We start from the raw sequence: 18,574 nt of genomic DNA, 5'->3' as shown, positions 1-18,574 counted from the left end.
TAACTATTATTTAAATTATAACACTATTCGGATCGGGTCCATATGAACTTGGATCCAAACTCAAATAGTATTCTGGTCCAAGTTTTAAACTTGGATCCAACCTGCCATGTCCAAATTTTAGACCCATACCTGGCCCAAGTTTTGAACTTGGATCCAACCTGCCATGTCCAAATTTTAGACCCATACCTGGCCCAACGTTTGGTCCATTACCACCTCTAGCCCAACGTTTCCTTGGGCATCTTCAGTGATTTGTGAGGATGAAATGTCATCCAGTTCCTTGAAACGATTGTCTTGGCCCTCTTTTTCATTCACACACACAAATGCGCTCAGCAAATGATTCCATGGAGCATGTGTCCCTCAGAATTTGAAGTCTAATCTGTCAATTTAGCTTTTTGGTTCCGTTTTGTCTTTTAAAATCATCCCAATTAACATTAGAGTGTACACCTCCTCAAAAAGCATTATAAAAATATTCAAATTGCATATATTCAAGGACATGGGATATTTTTGTAATTTGGCTTACCCAAGAAGCCCAATTGAATAAGTGGAGTACTCTGGATGTGCTAATCATGGTTTGGACTTTGTGTCCGAACAGTGACATATCCCCAGCCACTCGATTCAAATCTAACGATCAATTATGATTATGTTTCTTTGTATAAAAAATAAATGATATTCATTATATACTTTTCCAATACTAAAATCCTCCAAATAAAGCTCGAAACAAGTGCTGCTTGAGCATTTGGAAGACATAAGTTTAGGAGGCAGAAAATTTAAAAATAAGTTAATTGGGATATTTTTACTGTCTAAAGTATTTAATTATTTTTTAAGGTTTGTTTACTCCTTAACAATATTCTCTCTGTTGATCAACATCTTTCTCAAGATGTATGCTTGTGTAACTTTCGCTGAGGTTTGAGATTATTACCATAAGATTATTTTCTTTCATTTGAAACAAAAAAAAAAAAAAAAATCATTTGACACCCCACCAAAAAAAGAAAAAAAACCCACAAAATAATGCTCCCACTTACACCCTTTTACCAACCTTTTGATCCTTTACATTATTGTACGAATCACCTGATTCTACAATGGAATCTTTTCTATTAGCCTCTGTTTCCTTCCTCTTTATTTTTGTTTGTCATGTCTTTGTTATTTATGGTTCTATCATTTCCATTTCTGAATCACCTTGGCTGATTTCTATCTCTTTGTTTTTTTTTTCTTTGTTGTTTTGATAATTCAGTGGGATAGACAGGCTTTCATCTATTTTTTCCAAATAGTTTAGGAGTAGTGGTGGAACGAAAACCACAATATAGTGACTACGGTGTAGGTTGCTACCACCGCAACCCCAACCCCTCTCCCTCTCACTCTTGTTTTCTAATTTGAGAAGGTGTCTTTTCTGTAGTCTTTAGAGCTTGTTTTCTAATTTGAGAAGGTGTCTTTTCTGTAGTCTTTAGAGCCAATGTGCAGCTAGTGGTTCTATTGGGACTAAGGATTAATGTATTTGTAGACTTTTGAAGAGCGAAAATAAATGAGGGCACCTATGGATTGCATTCGGTTGGAGACATGCACTTTTGAATCTCCTTTTCTTCTCATTCTCTCTCAATATTTCTAACTTAAGAGGCCCTTTCTCTTCCAATGTTTCGAAATTTATTAGGCTTATTTTCTGTATTTTTTCAACTCAATGTGCAGCTAATGATATTATTGGGCGTAAGGATTGATGTATTTGTAGACTTTTGAGGATGTGTTATGTTAGGGTACTTATACACGTGAGGATTTACTTGAGGGTACGGTTCGTATAGAGCCGAGGTTCTAAACAATCAAAGTAAAACGTACCTTCAAATAGTGTTGATCAATATGGTTTCAATACTGGAAATCTTGGTAATAGCCTTAAAATATATTTTCATCTTTAAGTATAAAATTTAAATCTTCAAAAATAGTGTAGATAGATTATATCTATGAAAACTTGAAAATCTTGAAAATTGACGATCCACAAATATGTTATAAGAAGCACTATTTTCAAAGCTTCGAATCCATTTTTTTCCTCATGTCCATGCATCTTGATGTCGAGATGATCAATTTGAGAATATTTGGGCATCAAAACAGCCTCTTCGAGTGAAATTTTTGAGGTGAGCTTTAATTTGATTGTTTAGAGCCTCGGGTCTATATAAATTATTTCCTTTACTTAGTATATTTGATATTTTTGGATATTTGATACCCTTACTCTATTATGTAGTAATTTTTTGTCTAGGGATATTTTAGGTAATTATTCAATAAGAAAATAAAAATCCATGTTAGAAAGAACAATATTTATTAATTATAGTGGAGAATGATGTAGTCCACATAGAGTGTGATATCAACCATATGTGTATTAAATGCCACTAAATACTTATAGAATTATCTATTTTATCCCTTTTTACAAGGAAAAATATTTTGTTTTAAAAAATTTGTACTACAAAATAAGGGGTAATTAGTGTTATAAAATATTGAGTACATTTAGTAAAAGGTGCATTTTGTATGGAGCTGAGGCTCTAAACAATCAAAGTAGAATACACCTTCCAATAGTGTCGAGAAATGTAGTTTTAATACTGGAAATCTTTGTGATAACCTTAAAATATATGTTTATTTTAAATTATAAAATTTAAAACTTAAAAAATAGTGTAGATCGAGCAGATCTATGAAAACTCAAGTCAAGATGATTAATTTGAGGCCTATTTGGGCATCAAAACAACCTCTTCTAGTGAAATTTTTGAGGTGCGCTGTAATAATCCAAATTAATTTTTTTTAAAAAAAAAAAAAAAAAAAAAGAAGAAAAGAAACTTTTAAAAGCTTTTAGGAACTATCACTCCTTTCAAAAGCTTTTACCTGATTTAAGCTTTTGCTCTTGCTACGTCCTTTAGTAGACGTGGGCTTTAAGCGTTTAAGATGTAATATAACCGTTATACCTCATGTGTGAGGTGTAACTTAATAAAAGAATATAATAAGGTGTCGTAAGAATTTAAATAGGAGAAGTGAGGACTCCCACCCTAGAAAATTTTGAGATCTCTCTCTCTAGTCGAAACGCAGTGAGCTCTTTTTCTCTCTAGCCGAAATTTTATCGGAAGCTTCCTCTCAAATATTTTAGGTAAGTGACTTCATTATCTTGAAAAATAATCAGTTTTTTTTTAAAATGAAATAAAATAATTACTTCTGCTTATTATGATGAATTTTAGGCGCGACAAATTTTATGCGCAAGCGACCTCATTAATTTGAAAAATAATATTTTTAATAAAAATTGTGATATTTTATTTATGTTAGAAATTTTAAATGCTGTAAATTTTTAGAAATAAATTTATTTATTTTTCTTGTCTATTGTTAGAAAATTTTAGATACTGTAAAATTATTAGAAATAAATGTGATATTTCTGCTGTTAGTAAAACTGTGAGATTTCTTTCTACTGTTTTTGAATATTTAGACATTGTCAGTGTCATGTGCAAATGACTGCCTTATTATTTGAAAACGGATATTTTTGCAATTGATTATAGCATTGTCTGTGAAATATTTATTTGCGAATTGACATCCCATCAATTGTGATGATTCCGTATTCTTGAATTTCTATAAGAATTTTCCTATACATATTAAATTGGCAATTATACTAGAAAGTCTTTACGAACTGCTACCTTTCTGAATTTGAGCCCAAATTATTTTGAAATGTTATTGAAAGTGACTGTTATTAATGGTTTCAATGAAATTCATAGTAATAATTTCAGTGATATGTTGAATACATGATATTGCTGCTTTCGAATGTTTTAAGAGATTTAGCAATACTTTAAGTATGCAAGTGGACTCATCCGGTTCGCCGGTGAGGTATAAGTGGACCTATCTGGGACGTCGGTAGGGATTAAGTAGACTCATCCGGTACGCCGGTGAGGTATAAGTGGACCTGCAGGGATTAAGTGGACCTATCTGTGACGTCGATAGGGATTAAGTGGACCCATTAGGACGCTGATGGGGTATATAGGTGACCTACTTGAGACGCCAGTAGGGTAATTTGGGAAATCTTTTGAATTATGCACTGCCGTTAAAATGCTATATGCATTTCAATTATTCGGATTATACTTAATTATGCATTTTTTAAAGTGAAACTGTTAATGCATTTCTGTTAATAGATCTCCTTTTTTAAAATATTGATATCTTTCAATCATGATTATTTTTAGGATTATGATGATCATTTACTGAGTAGCCAAACTCATCAAACTATGGTAAACATTTTTTTTTCAGGATAACTACGGTTTCATTTTGAGTGCTCGTCAGGATCAACTTTGGAAGATATTGTAGTTGTGCTTAAACTTTCTTTTGTTACTTTGTAAGAAGAATTCACCACTGTATGGAGTGTGACAATTTTATGGTATCAGAGCAATAGGTTTAAGATTCTTAGGAAATTTAAAGAATGTACTTAAAATCACATTTATTGCGTGTATAGACTGAGACGAAGTCAAGATCCAGAATAACTGAAGCTAATATGGAAGGAATTCACAAAGCCTTGGAAAATATGGTGGCCCTGTTGCAACATCAGATGGAAAACAACAATCCACCCAGGCAGTCAGTTACGGGAAATGGTGGGAGTAATATCGAACAATTTAATAAATTGAACCCACCTTCTTTTAATGGTGCTGTAAACCCACTAGAAGCCGAGGGATGGATTATGCAATTAGAGAAAATATTCGAGGTAATGGAACGTCTTGATGATAGGAAGGTGGCCTTGGCAGTTTTTATGTCAGAAGGTGAAGCACAACATTGGTGGCGAATGGCAAAAGGAGTATTGGTCAAAGAAAATAAACCCTTGACTTGGGTTGAGGCATTTAATGAAATGTATTTCTCAAATGCTGAAATAGTAAATCGAGCCCAAATTGTCGAAAAAGATTTTAAAGATTACCAAAAGATGAAAATTAAAAAAAATCAGGTTAGACGCACACCATCTAATCGACAACAGTTTGAAAGGGCAAACAAGAAGCTAAAGCTTTTGCCACTTCAAAGCCTAATAGAACCATGTAAAAAATATGGGAAAAACCATGGATCGAGCCATTGTTATTGGAATACTGGAGCCTGTTTTAAATGTGGAAAATTGGGACACCAGATTAGAAAATATCCTAGCTTACAGATGCAACAGCTTCCAAAGCAGGGAGAGATAGCCCAAAAGCCTCAGATGAAGGGAAGAGTATTTGTCATCACCCAGCAAGACGCTCAGGCCTCAAAATCAGTGATCCAAGGTACTCTTATTATCTTCCAAAAAGTAGCTCATGTTTTGATTGATCCTGCATCTACTCATTCATTTGTTTCACCACATTTTGCATGCCACTTAAAGGTAGAACCCGAACAATTAGAATACATTCTAGAGGTAGCCACACCGATGGGAAATTCAAGTGACACCGATATAGTGTACAAATCCTGTGTAATGAAGATAGAAGAAAAGGAATTGTTGGTTGATTTAATACTCCTAGGAATTCAAGACTTTGATGTAATCTTAGGCATGGATTGGCTTTCTGCATACCATGCAAGTATTGATTGTTGCAAAAAAATAGTTACCTTTAGTATTCCGAATCAACCAGTATTTTACTTCAATGATACCAAAAAGGGTGTCAAGGCTTTCTTGCCTATATCAAAGATGATAGGAAGGAAGATAAATTTGGATACCACTCCGGTTATCCGAGTATTTCCTGAATTTTTTTTTGAAGAATTGCCAGGATTACCGTCTGACAGGAAAATTTAATTCTCTATTGAATTATTGCCAAGGGTAGCCCCAATTTCTAAGGCACCTTACAGAATGGCACCTGCAGAACTTAAGGAACTTAAACAACAATTGAAAGAATTATTAGATAAAGGTTTTATCAGGTCAAGTGTGTCACCTTGGGGTGCTCCAGTATTGTTTGTTAAAAAGAAAGATGGGACCATGAGATTGTGTATCGATTATAGACAGTTGAACCAAGTGACAGTGAAAAACTAGTATCCATTACCTAGAATTGATGATTTCTTTGATCAATTACAATGATCACAAGTGTTTTAAAAAATTGATCTTAGATCTGGATACCATCTGCTTAAGATTAAAAATGAAGATATTCCCAAGACAGCTTTCAAAACAAGGTATGGCTATTATGAATTTTTAGTCATGCCTTTTAGATTAACCAATGCACCGGCTGCATTTATGAATTTGATGAATCGGGTCTTTAAGCCTTTTTTGGATAAATTTATTGTAGTATTCATCGATGATATTTTAATTTATTCCAAGAATCAGAAGGAACATGAGCAGCATGTAAGAATGGTATTGCAATATTAAGAGAAAAGAAATTGTATGCCAAACTAAGTAAATGTGAATTTTGGCTTGAACAAGTAACATTTTTAGGACATGTCATATCAAAGGAAGGTTTATTAGTTGATCATTCAAAGGTTGAAGCCGTTGTTAATTGGAAACAACCAAGTAATGCGACTGAAGTTCGAAGCTTTTTGGGATTTTTAGGATATTACAGAAAATTTGTAGAAGGACTTTCTCGAATCGCAACCCCATTGACTCGATTGACACAGAAAAATGTCAAATTTGAATGGACAAGTGAATATGAGGAGAATTTTCAAGAACTAAAAGTTCGATTAACTTCAGCACCTATTTTAACTATTCTTGAGGGGAGTGAGAGATTTGTGAATTATAGTGATGCTTCACATAAAAGCTTGGGTTGTGTATTAATGTAATATGGGAAGGTACTGGCATATGCATCCAGACAGTTGAAAGAATATGAGAAAAAATATCCAATTCATGATTTGGAACTGGCTGCAATAGTATTCGCTTTGAAAATGTGGAGGCATTATCTATATGGTGAGCAATTCAAAATATATATAGATCATAAGAGCTTAAAATACCTCTTCTCTTAGAAGGATTTAACTATGCGGCAGATAAGATGGATAGATTTCTTAAAATATTATGATTGTACAATCCATTATCATTCAGGAAAAACTAACGTTGTGGCCGACGCTCTAAGTAGAAAATCTACTGGAGTCTTAGCTCATCTAATGATCCAAGAAATGAGATTGTTAGAAGAAATAGTGGATTGGCATCCGGCTCCGTCCATTAATGGTGTGGTAAGTATGATTGCCAACATTAAGGCAGAACCCCAATTAATCCAATAGATTCGATCAGCACAAAAGAAAGACCCTCAGCTTATAATAATTGTATAAGAGGTGAAGCTGAGAAAGAGAGATGAATTCTCTATATGTAGTGAGGATTTGCTAAGATTCAACTGTCGGATTTGTGTCTCGAATGATGAGAGTGTGAAGAAAGCTATATTGGAAGAAGCACATCACTCTCGTTATACGATACATTCCAAAAGTATTAAAATGTATCAAGATCTGAAGAAAACTTTTTTGTGGAATAATATGAAAAAAGAGGTAGCACTATTTGTGTCTAAGTGCCTAACATGTCAGCAAGTAAAATCTGAGTATCAAAGGCCCGCTGGGTTGTTGCAGCCTTTACCCGTGTCAGAGTGAAAGTGGGAGCACTTCTCTATGGATTTTGTCTTTGGCTTGCCTAGAACAAATTCAGGACATGATAGCATTTAGGTCAATGCGGACCGGCTGACCAAAGCTACCCACTTTCTGCCGATTCGCACGGCGCACACTTGGATCGACTGGCCCAGTTGTACATTAAGGAAATAATGCGATTGCATGGAGTTTCGGTCAGTATTGTATCAGACAGGGATACTCGGTTTATTTCTAAATTTTGGGCTAGGCTACAGTCAGCCATGGGGACGAGACTCACCTTTAGCACTGCCTTTCACCCCCAAACTGATGGACAATTGGAGAGGACCATCCAAACTTTGGAAGATATGCTGAGGGCCTGTGTCATTAACTTTACAGGAAGCTGGGATGACGATTTACCCCTGATTGAGTTTGCTTATAATAATAGCTTCTAAGCCAGTATTCAGATAGCATCATATGAAGCCATGTATGGAAGGAAATGCAAGTCACCTATCTGTTGGGACGAGGTTGGTGAAAGAAAGCTTTTGGGGCCAAAAATTGTCCAGGTAACCACAGATAAGATAGCATTAATTCGAGAAAGGCTCAAGACAGCTCAGAGTCGGCAAAAGAGTTATGCCGATAACCGAAGGAGAGATCTTGAATTTGAGGAAGGTGATCGAGTTTTCCTAAAAATCTCACCAATAAAAGACATTATGAGATTCGGCATGAAAGGAAAGCTGAACCCATGTTATATCGGACCACTTGAAATCCTGGAAAGAATTGAAGGTGTCGCTTATAGACTTGCCTTACCACCCGAATTGGCAAACGTCCATAATGTCTTCCATGTATCATCACTACGAAAATATTAGCTCGACCCATCCCATATCTTGAAATATGAATCTCTATCGATCAGAAAGGACCTATCCTTTATTGAGCAGCCAATTTTGATACTGGATAGAAGGGTACAAGTGTTACGCAACAAGGAGATTCCTTTGGTCCGTATATTATGGCAGTACCATTCAAGAGAGGAGTCGACTTGGGAACGAGAATACGATATCCGAGAAAAATATCCTTATCTTCTTCAGTAATCAGGTACACAAATTTAGAGGACTAAATTTCTTTAAGGGGGGAAGAATGTAATAATCCTAAAATTTCAAAAAAAAAAAAAAAAAGAAGAAGAAAAAAAGAAACTTTTAAATAAGTGATGGTTCGTATGAGCATGATGGTCCTTAGGGACCATCACTACTTTCAAAAGCTTTTACCTGGTTTAAGCTTTTGTTTTTGCCACGTCCTTGAGTGGACGTGGGCTTTAAGCGTTTAAGCTGTAATATACTTGTTACACGTCATGTGTGAGGTATAACTTAATAAAAGAATATAATAAGGTATCGTAAGAATTTAAATAGGAGAAGTGATGACTCCCACCCTAGAAAATTTTGAGATCCCTCTCTCTAGTCGAAACGCAGTGAGCTCTTTCTCTCTCTAGCCGAATTTTTATCGGAAGCTTCATCTCAAATATTTTAGGTAAGTGACTTCATTATCTTGAAAAATAATCCGTTTTTTTTTTAAAAATGAAATGAAATAATATATCTGCTTATTATGATGAATTTTAGGCGGGACAAATTTTATGCGCAAGCGACCTCATTAACTTGAAAAATAATATTTTTAATAAAAATTGTGATATTTTATCTATGTTAGGAATTTTAAATGCTGTAAATTTTTAGTAATAAATTTATTTATTTTTCTTGTCTATTGTTAGAAAATTTTAGATATTGTTAAATTATTAGAAATAAATTTGATATTTCTGTTATTAGTAAAATTGTGAGATTTTTTTTTACTATTTTTTAATATTTAGACATGGTAAATTTCATGTGCAAATGACTGCCTTAGTATTTGAAAACTGATATTTTTCCAATTGATTATACCATTGTCTGTGAAATATTTATTTGCGAATTGACATCCCATTAGATTGACAATTATGCTAGAATGTCTTTACGAACTGCTACCTTTCTGAATTTGAGCCCAAATTATTTGACTGGGTATTTTTGAAATGTTATTGAAAGTGACTGTTATTAATGGTTTCAGTGAAATTCATATTAATAGTTTCAGTGATATGTTGAGTACATGATATTGCTACTTTCAAATGTTGAAAGAGCTTTAGAAACACTTTAAGTATGCAAGTGAACTCATCCGGTTCGCTGGTGAGGTATAAGTGGACCTATCTGGGACGTTGGTAGGGATTAAGTGGACTCATTCGGTACGCCGGTGAGGTGTAAATGGACCTGCAGGGATTAAGTGGACCTATCTGGGACGCCGATAGGGATTAAGTGACCCATCAAGACGTTGATGAGGTATATAGGTGACCTACTTGGGACACCAGTAGGATAATTTGTGAAATCCTTTGAATTATGCACTGCCGTTAAATGTTATATGCATTTCAATTATTCGGATTATACTTAATTATTTATTTTTTTAAAGTGAAACTGTTAATGCATTTCTGTTAATAGATCTCCTTTTTGAAAATATTGATAACTTTCAATCATGATTATTTTTAGGATTATGATGATCACTTATTGAGTAGCCAAACTCATCAAACTATGGTAAACATTTTTTTTTCAAGATAACTGCAGTTTCATTTTGAGTGCTCGTCAGGATCAACTTTGGAAGATATTGTAGTTGTGCGTAAACTTTCTTTTGTTACTTTGTAAGAAATCACCACTATAAATTTATCCTATCAAGAGATGTATATATGTTTTGACTGTCACATCTCAAAAATATCAGTATTATAAATTCTTGGGGCGTGACATGTGCCCTAATTTGATTGTTTAGAACCTTGAACTAGTATAAACTTTATCCTTACGTTCTTGTGGGAACCACATGATTCTACATCATAATCTTTTCTATTACGCCTTTGTTTCCTTTCTTTTTATTTTTGTTTGTTATGTTTTGTTGTTTATGACTTTATTCTTTCCAGTTTTGAATCTCTTTGGCCGGTTCCCGTCTCTCTCTTTCTAGATTTCTATTTTGAGAAGCTGTCTTTTCTGCTGTCTTTAAAGCTAATGTGCAGCTAGTGGTTCTATTGGGACTACGGATTAATGTATTTGTAGACTTTTGAGGAGTGAAAATAAATGCACTTTTGAATCTCCTTTTAAGCTCATTCTCTCTCTCAATATTTCTTACTTGAGGGGCCCTGTCTCTCTTTCAATGTTTCTAAATTGACTGACTTATTTTCTTTATTTTTTCGAGTCAATGGGCAGCTAATGGTATTATTGGGAATAAGGGTTAATGTATTTGTAGACTTTCAAGGATGGTAAGGATGGTTTTTGAGGATGAGTTACGTTAGGATACTCATTCATGTAAGTATTTATTCAATGTATTTTATTTTTTTGTATATTTAATATCTTTACTTTATAATGTAGTAATTTTTTGTTTAAGAATATTTCAAATAATTATTCAAGAGTAAAGTAAAAATTCACAATAAAAAATAATATTTATTAATTATAATAGATAAAGACATCATCCACATAGGATGTGAAATTACCTGTATAAAGCATTAAATACCGCTAAATTTTCATAAAAATATATATTTTATCTCTCTTAATGGTGAAAAATACTCTTGTTCAAAAATTTTTTGTAATATAAAGCAATTGTAATTAGTAAAGGAAGAAGTTTATAAAAAAGTTGTAACCTTAAAATATATAAATAAAATGCACTTAAAAAATCCATCGAAGAAGATTGTTTTAATGTTGAAAAACCTTCTAATTGACCATCGCGACATCGAGACGTATGAATATGAAAAAAAAAAAAGAAGAAGATTTTGAGTCTTAAAAATAGTGTATCTTGCAACATGTTACCTAGGCTGTCAATCTACTTGATTTTAACCATTTTTTTGAGTTTAAAATTTTATAATTAGATAAACTAGATAATCCTAATAAATTTTCACACCCAAGTTAGATGTAATAATAAAATTTGAAGGTGCGTTGCAACCTTATGGAAACCACAGCCGTTAATAAAATACAGCTGACGCAATCCTTTTGAGGATAAACGAAAATGAACAAGGCCACCTATGCATTGGCTTCAGTTGGGGACATGCAAAATAGGTGGCTTCTGGATAGAGAGGGATACACCCCAACGAAGCTAGAGAGAAGACCGATAGGTTTGCAGAGATAAGCGTCTTTCTCTTTCTACTCGACCAAAGCCGTCTCTCTTTCAATCTCTTAACGAAATCAGTTTCCCTCTCGACCCCCACTCCAAGATCTCTTCGATTTGAACCGTTCTACCTCAAAGAGGGAAATGAGGGGGTTGTCCCCAAGTGTCCCTGTGCGAGATATGAGCATATCCACTCCCCATCCCCTGAATTTGGCCTTATATATCCATTTACTTTGCTGACTTCTTAAGAAGAAGTCGTCTGATTCAGATAAGAAGTTTTCTGAAAAAGCAGAGGAAAGTAATAAGATCAATAATGGATGGGAAAGTAGAGGAAGGGGAAGTTGGTGGAGCAGTGACTGCCACTACCAAGACTAAGACCCGCTTGACCACATATGCTTTTGCCAGTGCAGTCCTGGCTTCCATGAACTCAATTCTCCTTGGCTACGGTGAGTTTCTTCCTTCTCTTCTTTCATGCAATATGCTCCTTTAAATGCTTGAAAATGGGTCCCTAACTTTGTTTCGTGACTTTTGGAAACCTGGGTTCTCTCTCTCTCTCTCTCTCTCTCTCTCTCTCTCTCTCTCTCTCTCTCTCTCTCTCTCTCTCTCTCATGTTCTAATTCTCACAGCCATTGTTGTGGTTTTTGTCTCTGTGTACCTTTTGTGCTCCACGGATAATTCTATGTAAATGTTTGAGTTCATGGTTCTTTACTTTTGGAAAGTTTGGTTTCTTCCTTCTCTTCTTTTATGCAATATGCTCCTTTGGATGCTTGAAAATGGCTCTCTAACTTTATTTCATGACTTTTGGAAAGCTGGGTTCTCTCTCTCATGATCTAATTCTCACAGCCATTGTTCTGGTTTTTGTCTCTGTACGCTCCACAGATACTCTATGTAGATGTTTGAGTTCATGGTTGTTTACTTTTGGGAAGTTTGGTTTGTTCTTCCTTATTTGTATTCTCCCAGCAAGCATTGTCGTGTCGGTCTTTCTTCCTTTTTCTTCACAGATACTTGAAGATGCTTACCATAATGAACATGGTGATTTGCCATGATTGAATTCCTAGCAGCCATTATTTTGCTTGAAAATTTGTTCCTTAATCAACATAGTGAGCCTTTCTTTCTCTTATCGCCATGATCAAATTCCTAGCAGCCATTATTTTGCTTCTCTCTCTCTGTCTCTCTCAGCCATTTGTTCTTCCATGCAGACATTGGGGTGATGAGTGGGGCGGTGCTCTACATCAGGGACGATCTCAAGATCTCGTCCACCCAAGAAGAGATCCTCATTGGCTCCCTCAATGTGTGCTCTCTCATTGGGTCCTTGGCCTCAGGGAAGACCTCGGACATGATCGGGAGGCGCTTCACCATCATCTTGGCTGCCACAACCTTTTTGTTGGGGGCTGTTCTCATGGGCTTTGCCCCCTCCTTTGCATTCCTCATGGCGGGCCGGGTAGTCGCCGGCATAGGCGTCGGCTACTCCCTCATGATCGCCCCTGTATACACTGCCGAGATCTCCCCTGCCATGTCTCGTGGCTTCCTCACCTCTCTCCCCGAGGTCTTCATAAATGTTGGGATTTTGTTAGGCTATGTATCGAACTATGGGTTCTCGAGCTTACCCCAGAACATAAATTGGCGGATAATGCTGGGGATTGCTGCCGTTCCGGCCATGCTCTTGGCTCTTGGTGTGCTCATTATGCCTGAGAGCCCGAGGTGGCTGGTCATGAAAGGCCGTATTGAGCAAGCGAGGAATGTGTTAAATAGGGTTTCGGATAGCAAGGCTGAGGCGGAGGAGAGGTTGGCAGAGATCCTGGAGGCGGCAGAGGCAGGGGATGTTGTATCAGGGGGTCACGTATGGAAAGAATTGTTTCTGAGGCCGTCGAGGCCTGTACGTCGAATGCTAGTTGCTGCCATCGGGATCAATTTCTTTATGCAAGCCTCGGGCAATGATGCAGTGGTGTACTATTGCCCTGAGGTGTTTAAGGCGGCCGGACTGAAGAAGAAGAAGCAGCTTTTCGGGGTGACGATCTTGATGGGGTTTATGAAGACTGCATTTGTGTTGGTGTCGGCCTTGTTCTTGGACAAGGCAGGAAGGAGGCCATTGTTGTTGGGGGGCTCAATAGGGATGGCGATTTCATTGGCAGGGCTCGGGGTGGGCGCTTTGGTGGGCAGTCGCGTTGCGTGGGCGGTGGTGTTGTGTGTGATCTCGGTGTGTGCCACCGTTTCGTGTTTTTCTGTAGGGTTGGGACCCATAACATGGGTTTACTCATCCGAGATATTTCCACTGAGGCTGAGGGCGCAGGGGACTGCCGTAGCGGTGGGGGTGAACAGAGTGGTGAGTGGGGCTGTGTCCATGAGCTTCCTCTCAGTTACTAAGGCAATATCAATGGGAGGGACATTCTTTGTCTTTTCGGGGATATCGGCTTTGGGGGCTATCTTCTTTTATGTGTTTCTGCCTGAGACAAAGGGGAGGACCTTGGAGGAGATGTGTGAGGTCTTTGAGGACAAGAAGAGAGGAGTTGAGGAAGACAGAGGCAGAGGAGAAGTGCAAATTGGGAAGTTGGGTGTGGGATCAGCTGAGGGAGAAGATGTTGCAGGTTGAGGAGGTTCCACCTCCATTAGAATTAGAGTAGAAGCCACTAACATGTTTGCCTCCATGTGAAGTAGGGTAGAAGCCACTAACATGTTTTCCTTTTTCTTTTTTTGACAAAAATCATGCAGTAGACCCATAGGATTCTGGATTTGTTAATTTTGACGAATTTCAAATCCATGGTTGCTTTTAGTACATTCACTCCTTCAAAGTTCAAAGTAATTGAAAACTATTTAAATAGTTTCAATTTTCATTCTTTGACCAATGGCAAATTGCCCATTGATCAAAGGCGCGCTGCTTAGTTGAAATTTCTTCTCTATCAATTGATCTCTACTCTCTAGGATAGAGTCTTTACAAAAGGAAAAAAGAAAACATTTCATTGAATTTCGTACTTCTAAGTAAGCCCAACAGTTTGTAAGATTATACTTAGAAAGGAATTCCAAATTCTAAAAAACAATGGCAAATGTGCTATTGGCTAAAAAAAAAGCAACTCATATTTACTTTGATTTTCTAACAGGGAAAAGAGCTAGCTTTTAAAGATAATTTCAAACCTATACTAAGCCTTGTTTCATTTTTCAACAAGGGGGGAGACTTAATAATTGATTATCCTTAAAATCCTTCTAGAAAAATTCTCAACCTCACAAAAATGAATTAAAACCTTTTTAGACCAAAACAATTTGAAAATAGGCAATTACCATTATGGTTGCTTCTGAATATTGCCTTTGAGAGTAGTTCCAATAAGCAATAAGATGAGGGAAGTAGAGTTAAGTGGGCTTGTCATGTGCAGTTCAATTGGAAGGTTTTAAAAGAGCAAGGGAAAGGTCTAAAAGAACATAGATGGAAATAGCGAGAAAATATTTGATGATATATGATCTTATTGAGGGCATGACAATATAGATGAAAATAGCGAAAAAAGATATGATGGCATATGGTTTTACTGAGGGCATGATTTTTGCTAGAGTAGAATGTTGGATCAGAATTCATGTAACCAACCCCAAATAATTGGAATAAATTTCAAATGATGATAATAATGAATGAACTTTCCATTCCCTTTATCATTCTTGAGATTCATAATCTCCTCTTTCCCTTTCCTCCTACTTATGTTCTTTATGGCCATTTCATTTGCAATTGAGAAAAAGTCAATTCATAAAATTTCTCAATTTGGTGAGCAAACCAATCCTAAAGAGATACTCTGATAACCTCATTGATAACCTCACCCAGACACTGATTTCTTTATGGTAGGTTACATAACTGGTTATTTGCCTACCAATAACTCATGTAGCATTCAAGCAGTGGCAGTACGAGTAACTGAAAACAAAAATGAGGCAAACAGAAGCGCTTTGTTTACATGTTTTCATGTTGTTTTTTACCAGTTCTATCTATGATTATATCAAAAAGCTACTAGGGCCACTTATCAATTAATAAACCCTGCTCCCTATTGTAAACCAAAACACTGTTATGCATCAAATAATTTGTTTCTTTCCATTTAAAAAAGACAAGCATAAAGAAGAAAAGTAGAAAACTAGTCACAAGAAGTTGGATACACAGAACTGCTGTTCTTGGGCAACTAAACTTCATTCTCCAAAGACAACAAAACCATTATCCACACAACTCAAATCATTCACTGCCATTGCTCATAGAGAACAAATACACAAACAGAAGTAAAATCGGACCAAAGTTACTTCTGAAACTTGGAACAATTCAACCTGGTCTAACCATTGGAAGCCTGAGAAAAGCTCTCTCTCATTATTTCACAAGATCAAGATTTCGCTCTGAAAACAAATACATTGATCATCACTCTGAAACCCCCTGTCAATCAAGCATCATTTGCTTTGAAGAATTGGGACTGGGGGGTGGGAGGGGGGGTTCGGGAGGGAGGGGTGGGTGGAGATCAATATAAAGGAACAACAAGATGTTGCCCATGATCCAATTCATAGAATTCCATCCATATCCAATTTGAGCTGTAAGCATGTGGATTGAAACACTAAGGCAAAAGAGGTGGCCTTTCGAGATCTCCACAGTAACTGCCATTTTCCCTGATTCTGACCAGGTGCCTATCCACCCGTGCCATTGAGTGGCTTAACTTACCAGATGTAACAGAAGGATCAGAGCCACCAGTGCTCCTTGACTCTCCATTAGAAAGAGAAGCCGCCTTCTTAGGTAGTTGGAAATCGTCCATAGAATGCCTTAGAATCCTATGAGAATTACAAGGTCTCTGTTTTGCCTTTGTTGATTCTGTCAAATTCATGTAGTTGGGTCTACTTGAAGCACTCTCTTCAGTCCTCTCTGATGTCAAGGGAGTGCTTCCTGATACAGGGGTAGATGTGCTTACTGAAGATGGCGAGCCTTCATCAAAGGGTAGCTCAGAACTTGGGGTTGATGATGATCTAGCAATTCGATGAGTGTACCCAGGTGGGGGTTTTGCAGAGATCCGAGTGCTGATATTGTTCTTTCTAACTTTAACTGAATTGGGTTCCCCATGTTTCCATTGATCATCAGAGTGCTTGAAAGAGAATGTATCAGAATGCTCGGTGTTTGGTTGCTCCATCAATCTGTTCTCCCAAGGTCTAGCTGCCATCCATCGTTCTAGCCAGCTCCATCCCCAGCTGTTCTTGTCTGGTTCATGCTTTAAAGAATTCATTGCTATATTTAATTTTGTATTTGAGTTTGATCTCCATTGCTGAAAATGGATTGCAAATAAATATCAAAGAAACAATCAGAGAAGGGAATTAGCAGAGCAATCCTGCAACAGTGGCATGAAAGTTCAAATCCAAGAAGCATTTGCGTTGTGTAAGCATGAAAGACATCAGATTGTGAGACCCGACACAGTGTAAGGGAGATCGAAGACAGGTTACAGAGAGAAACCTGCTGATAGAGTGAATAAGCAATGGCTCTCTCCCTCTTAATAGCACCTTCTTGCCTCATTTGTAACTTTGCTCGAATTTCTTCAAGTGTTCCTTGACTATCACACCAGCCATCCTGAAACCCAACAAGAGAAATGGAGACGAAGATGTACTATCAAAACAAAGCACTCATATTCACGATAAGGTAACACAGTCAAAACAAGAACCTATAAGCCAAGATACCCATCACTAAGCATTCACAGATTATGAAGGAAACTCTAATCCAAACAATCAAATGGTATAGCGAAAAAGACAAGTATCTAATCCATAAATCACTTAACAAATAAAATATTATGCTTCTCATAAAGTCGTTGTGAGAAAATAGTTGAATGAACAATGATGTACGTTTTTCAGAAGAGAGAAGAAGAATACCTCAACTTCTCTGAAGGGATTGTCTTTGTTGCGACGAACTTCTAGCATTTTCTGGATGGCTTGTCCCTCATTTGACATCCTCACGCGGCGAGCTCGAATGCGGGCCTGGACCCTCACTAATGCCTGCATGCACCTCAGTGTTATAGCTGCTTGCTTCCTCACAAGGCGACCCCTCACCAGAGCCTGAAGCCTCACCAATCCTCTCAAAGCCCTCAGAGCCCTCCTTGCCTGCAATCAGTCATACCTCATCAGACCCTAAATCCTCCCAAAGAAAAAACAAGAGCAAAACTTTTTCTTCGATGGGTAGCACAGGTTTAGACCCAGAGCTCTTTTAAGCATTCAAAGAAACGTACAAAAAAATCAATCTCACAATAGAAAGAAAAAATATCTACAACATTAGGGTTTAGTTGTTGCGGCAAGTAGACAGAAATTGGGATTGAAACAAAAATAATGACAAATATCCATTGATGGGTTTACTGTGTCATGTTACCAGGAAGCCCCGAAATGCGGTTTGGATGCGAATGGCAGCCCACTCTTCCCTGACTGCCCTGAAATCTTTGGGAGGAGCTCTGACCACAGTTGCCACCGCCGCGTTGAAGGCCTCTGCAGCAGCTGCAGGCGACAAATCTGAGGTCTCAGTGCTGGATTTGGCGCTCCCCCCTGATGAGCTCCTCCACAGCCTCCATTTTCTAGACCTGCTGCTATTCCCCAGCTTTACCTTAACAATGAAACATAAAACCAGATGGTAAATGTCAAGGAGGATCAGATGTGCTGCCATTTTAGAGAGAAAGAGAGAGAGATATATACAGGGTGGTCGTCTTTGTCGGACTTCTTGACACCGATAAGGGATTTTAGCCATTTCCCTGATGCCCCCATCTCGGCAAATCGCCAGCTCTCTTCACTAGACAGATAAATGGATGCAGAGAGAGAGAGAGAGAGAGAGAGAGAGAGTCCCAGCAACTTTCTTCACCAGAGACAGAAATGGATGGAAATCCCAGCAACTTGTTTCAGCAGAGGACGGGAATCTGAATCCAAAAAACCACAACTTGTTTCTTAGCCAGAAGAAGGAACACTGAAAACCAGAGTAGAGTAAGAGTAGTGGGAG

The 18,574-nt window shown here is 37.2% G+C and overlaps 2 protein-coding genes across 2 annotated transcripts; one reads left to right on the top strand and one right to left on the bottom strand.

The window, feature by feature from the left end:
• The first annotated feature begins 11,867 nt into the window (after positions 1–11,867).
• On the top strand, positions 11,868–14,432 carry LOC18426574 (polyol transporter 5). The gene is made up of 2 exons (XM_088866562.1): positions 11,868–12,062; positions 12,816–14,432. The coding sequence occupies exons 1-2, from the start codon at positions 11,930–11,932 to the stop codon at positions 14,204–14,206; spliced, it is 1,524 nt and encodes a 507-aa protein (XP_088722688.1). The 5' UTR covers positions 11,868–11,929; the 3' UTR covers positions 14,207–14,432.
• A 1,321-nt stretch (positions 14,433–15,753) lies between these two features.
• Positions 15,754–18,359, bottom strand: IQD6 (IQ-domain 6). Its single transcript, XM_006833222.3, has 5 exons — positions 18,277–18,359; positions 17,960–18,187; positions 17,470–17,697; positions 17,060–17,173; positions 15,754–16,874 (listed from the first exon to the last, which is right to left on the bottom strand). The coding sequence occupies exons 1-5, from the start codon at positions 18,343–18,345 to the stop codon at positions 16,179–16,181; spliced, it is 1,335 nt and encodes a 444-aa protein (XP_006833285.1). The 5' UTR covers positions 18,346–18,359; the 3' UTR covers positions 15,754–16,178.
• Between the last annotated feature and the right edge of the window lie 215 nt (positions 18,360–18,574).

This window comes from Amborella trichopoda, chromosome 5, assembly GCF_054954075.1.
Source record: "Amborella trichopoda isolate Santa Cruz 75 chromosome 5, AtrichopodaSantaCruz75HAP2 v2.0, whole genome shotgun sequence".
Classification (NCBI taxonomy): domain Eukaryota; kingdom Viridiplantae; phylum Streptophyta; class Magnoliopsida; order Amborellales; family Amborellaceae; genus Amborella; species Amborella trichopoda.
This window is presented reverse-complemented; position numbering and strand designations above follow the sequence as displayed.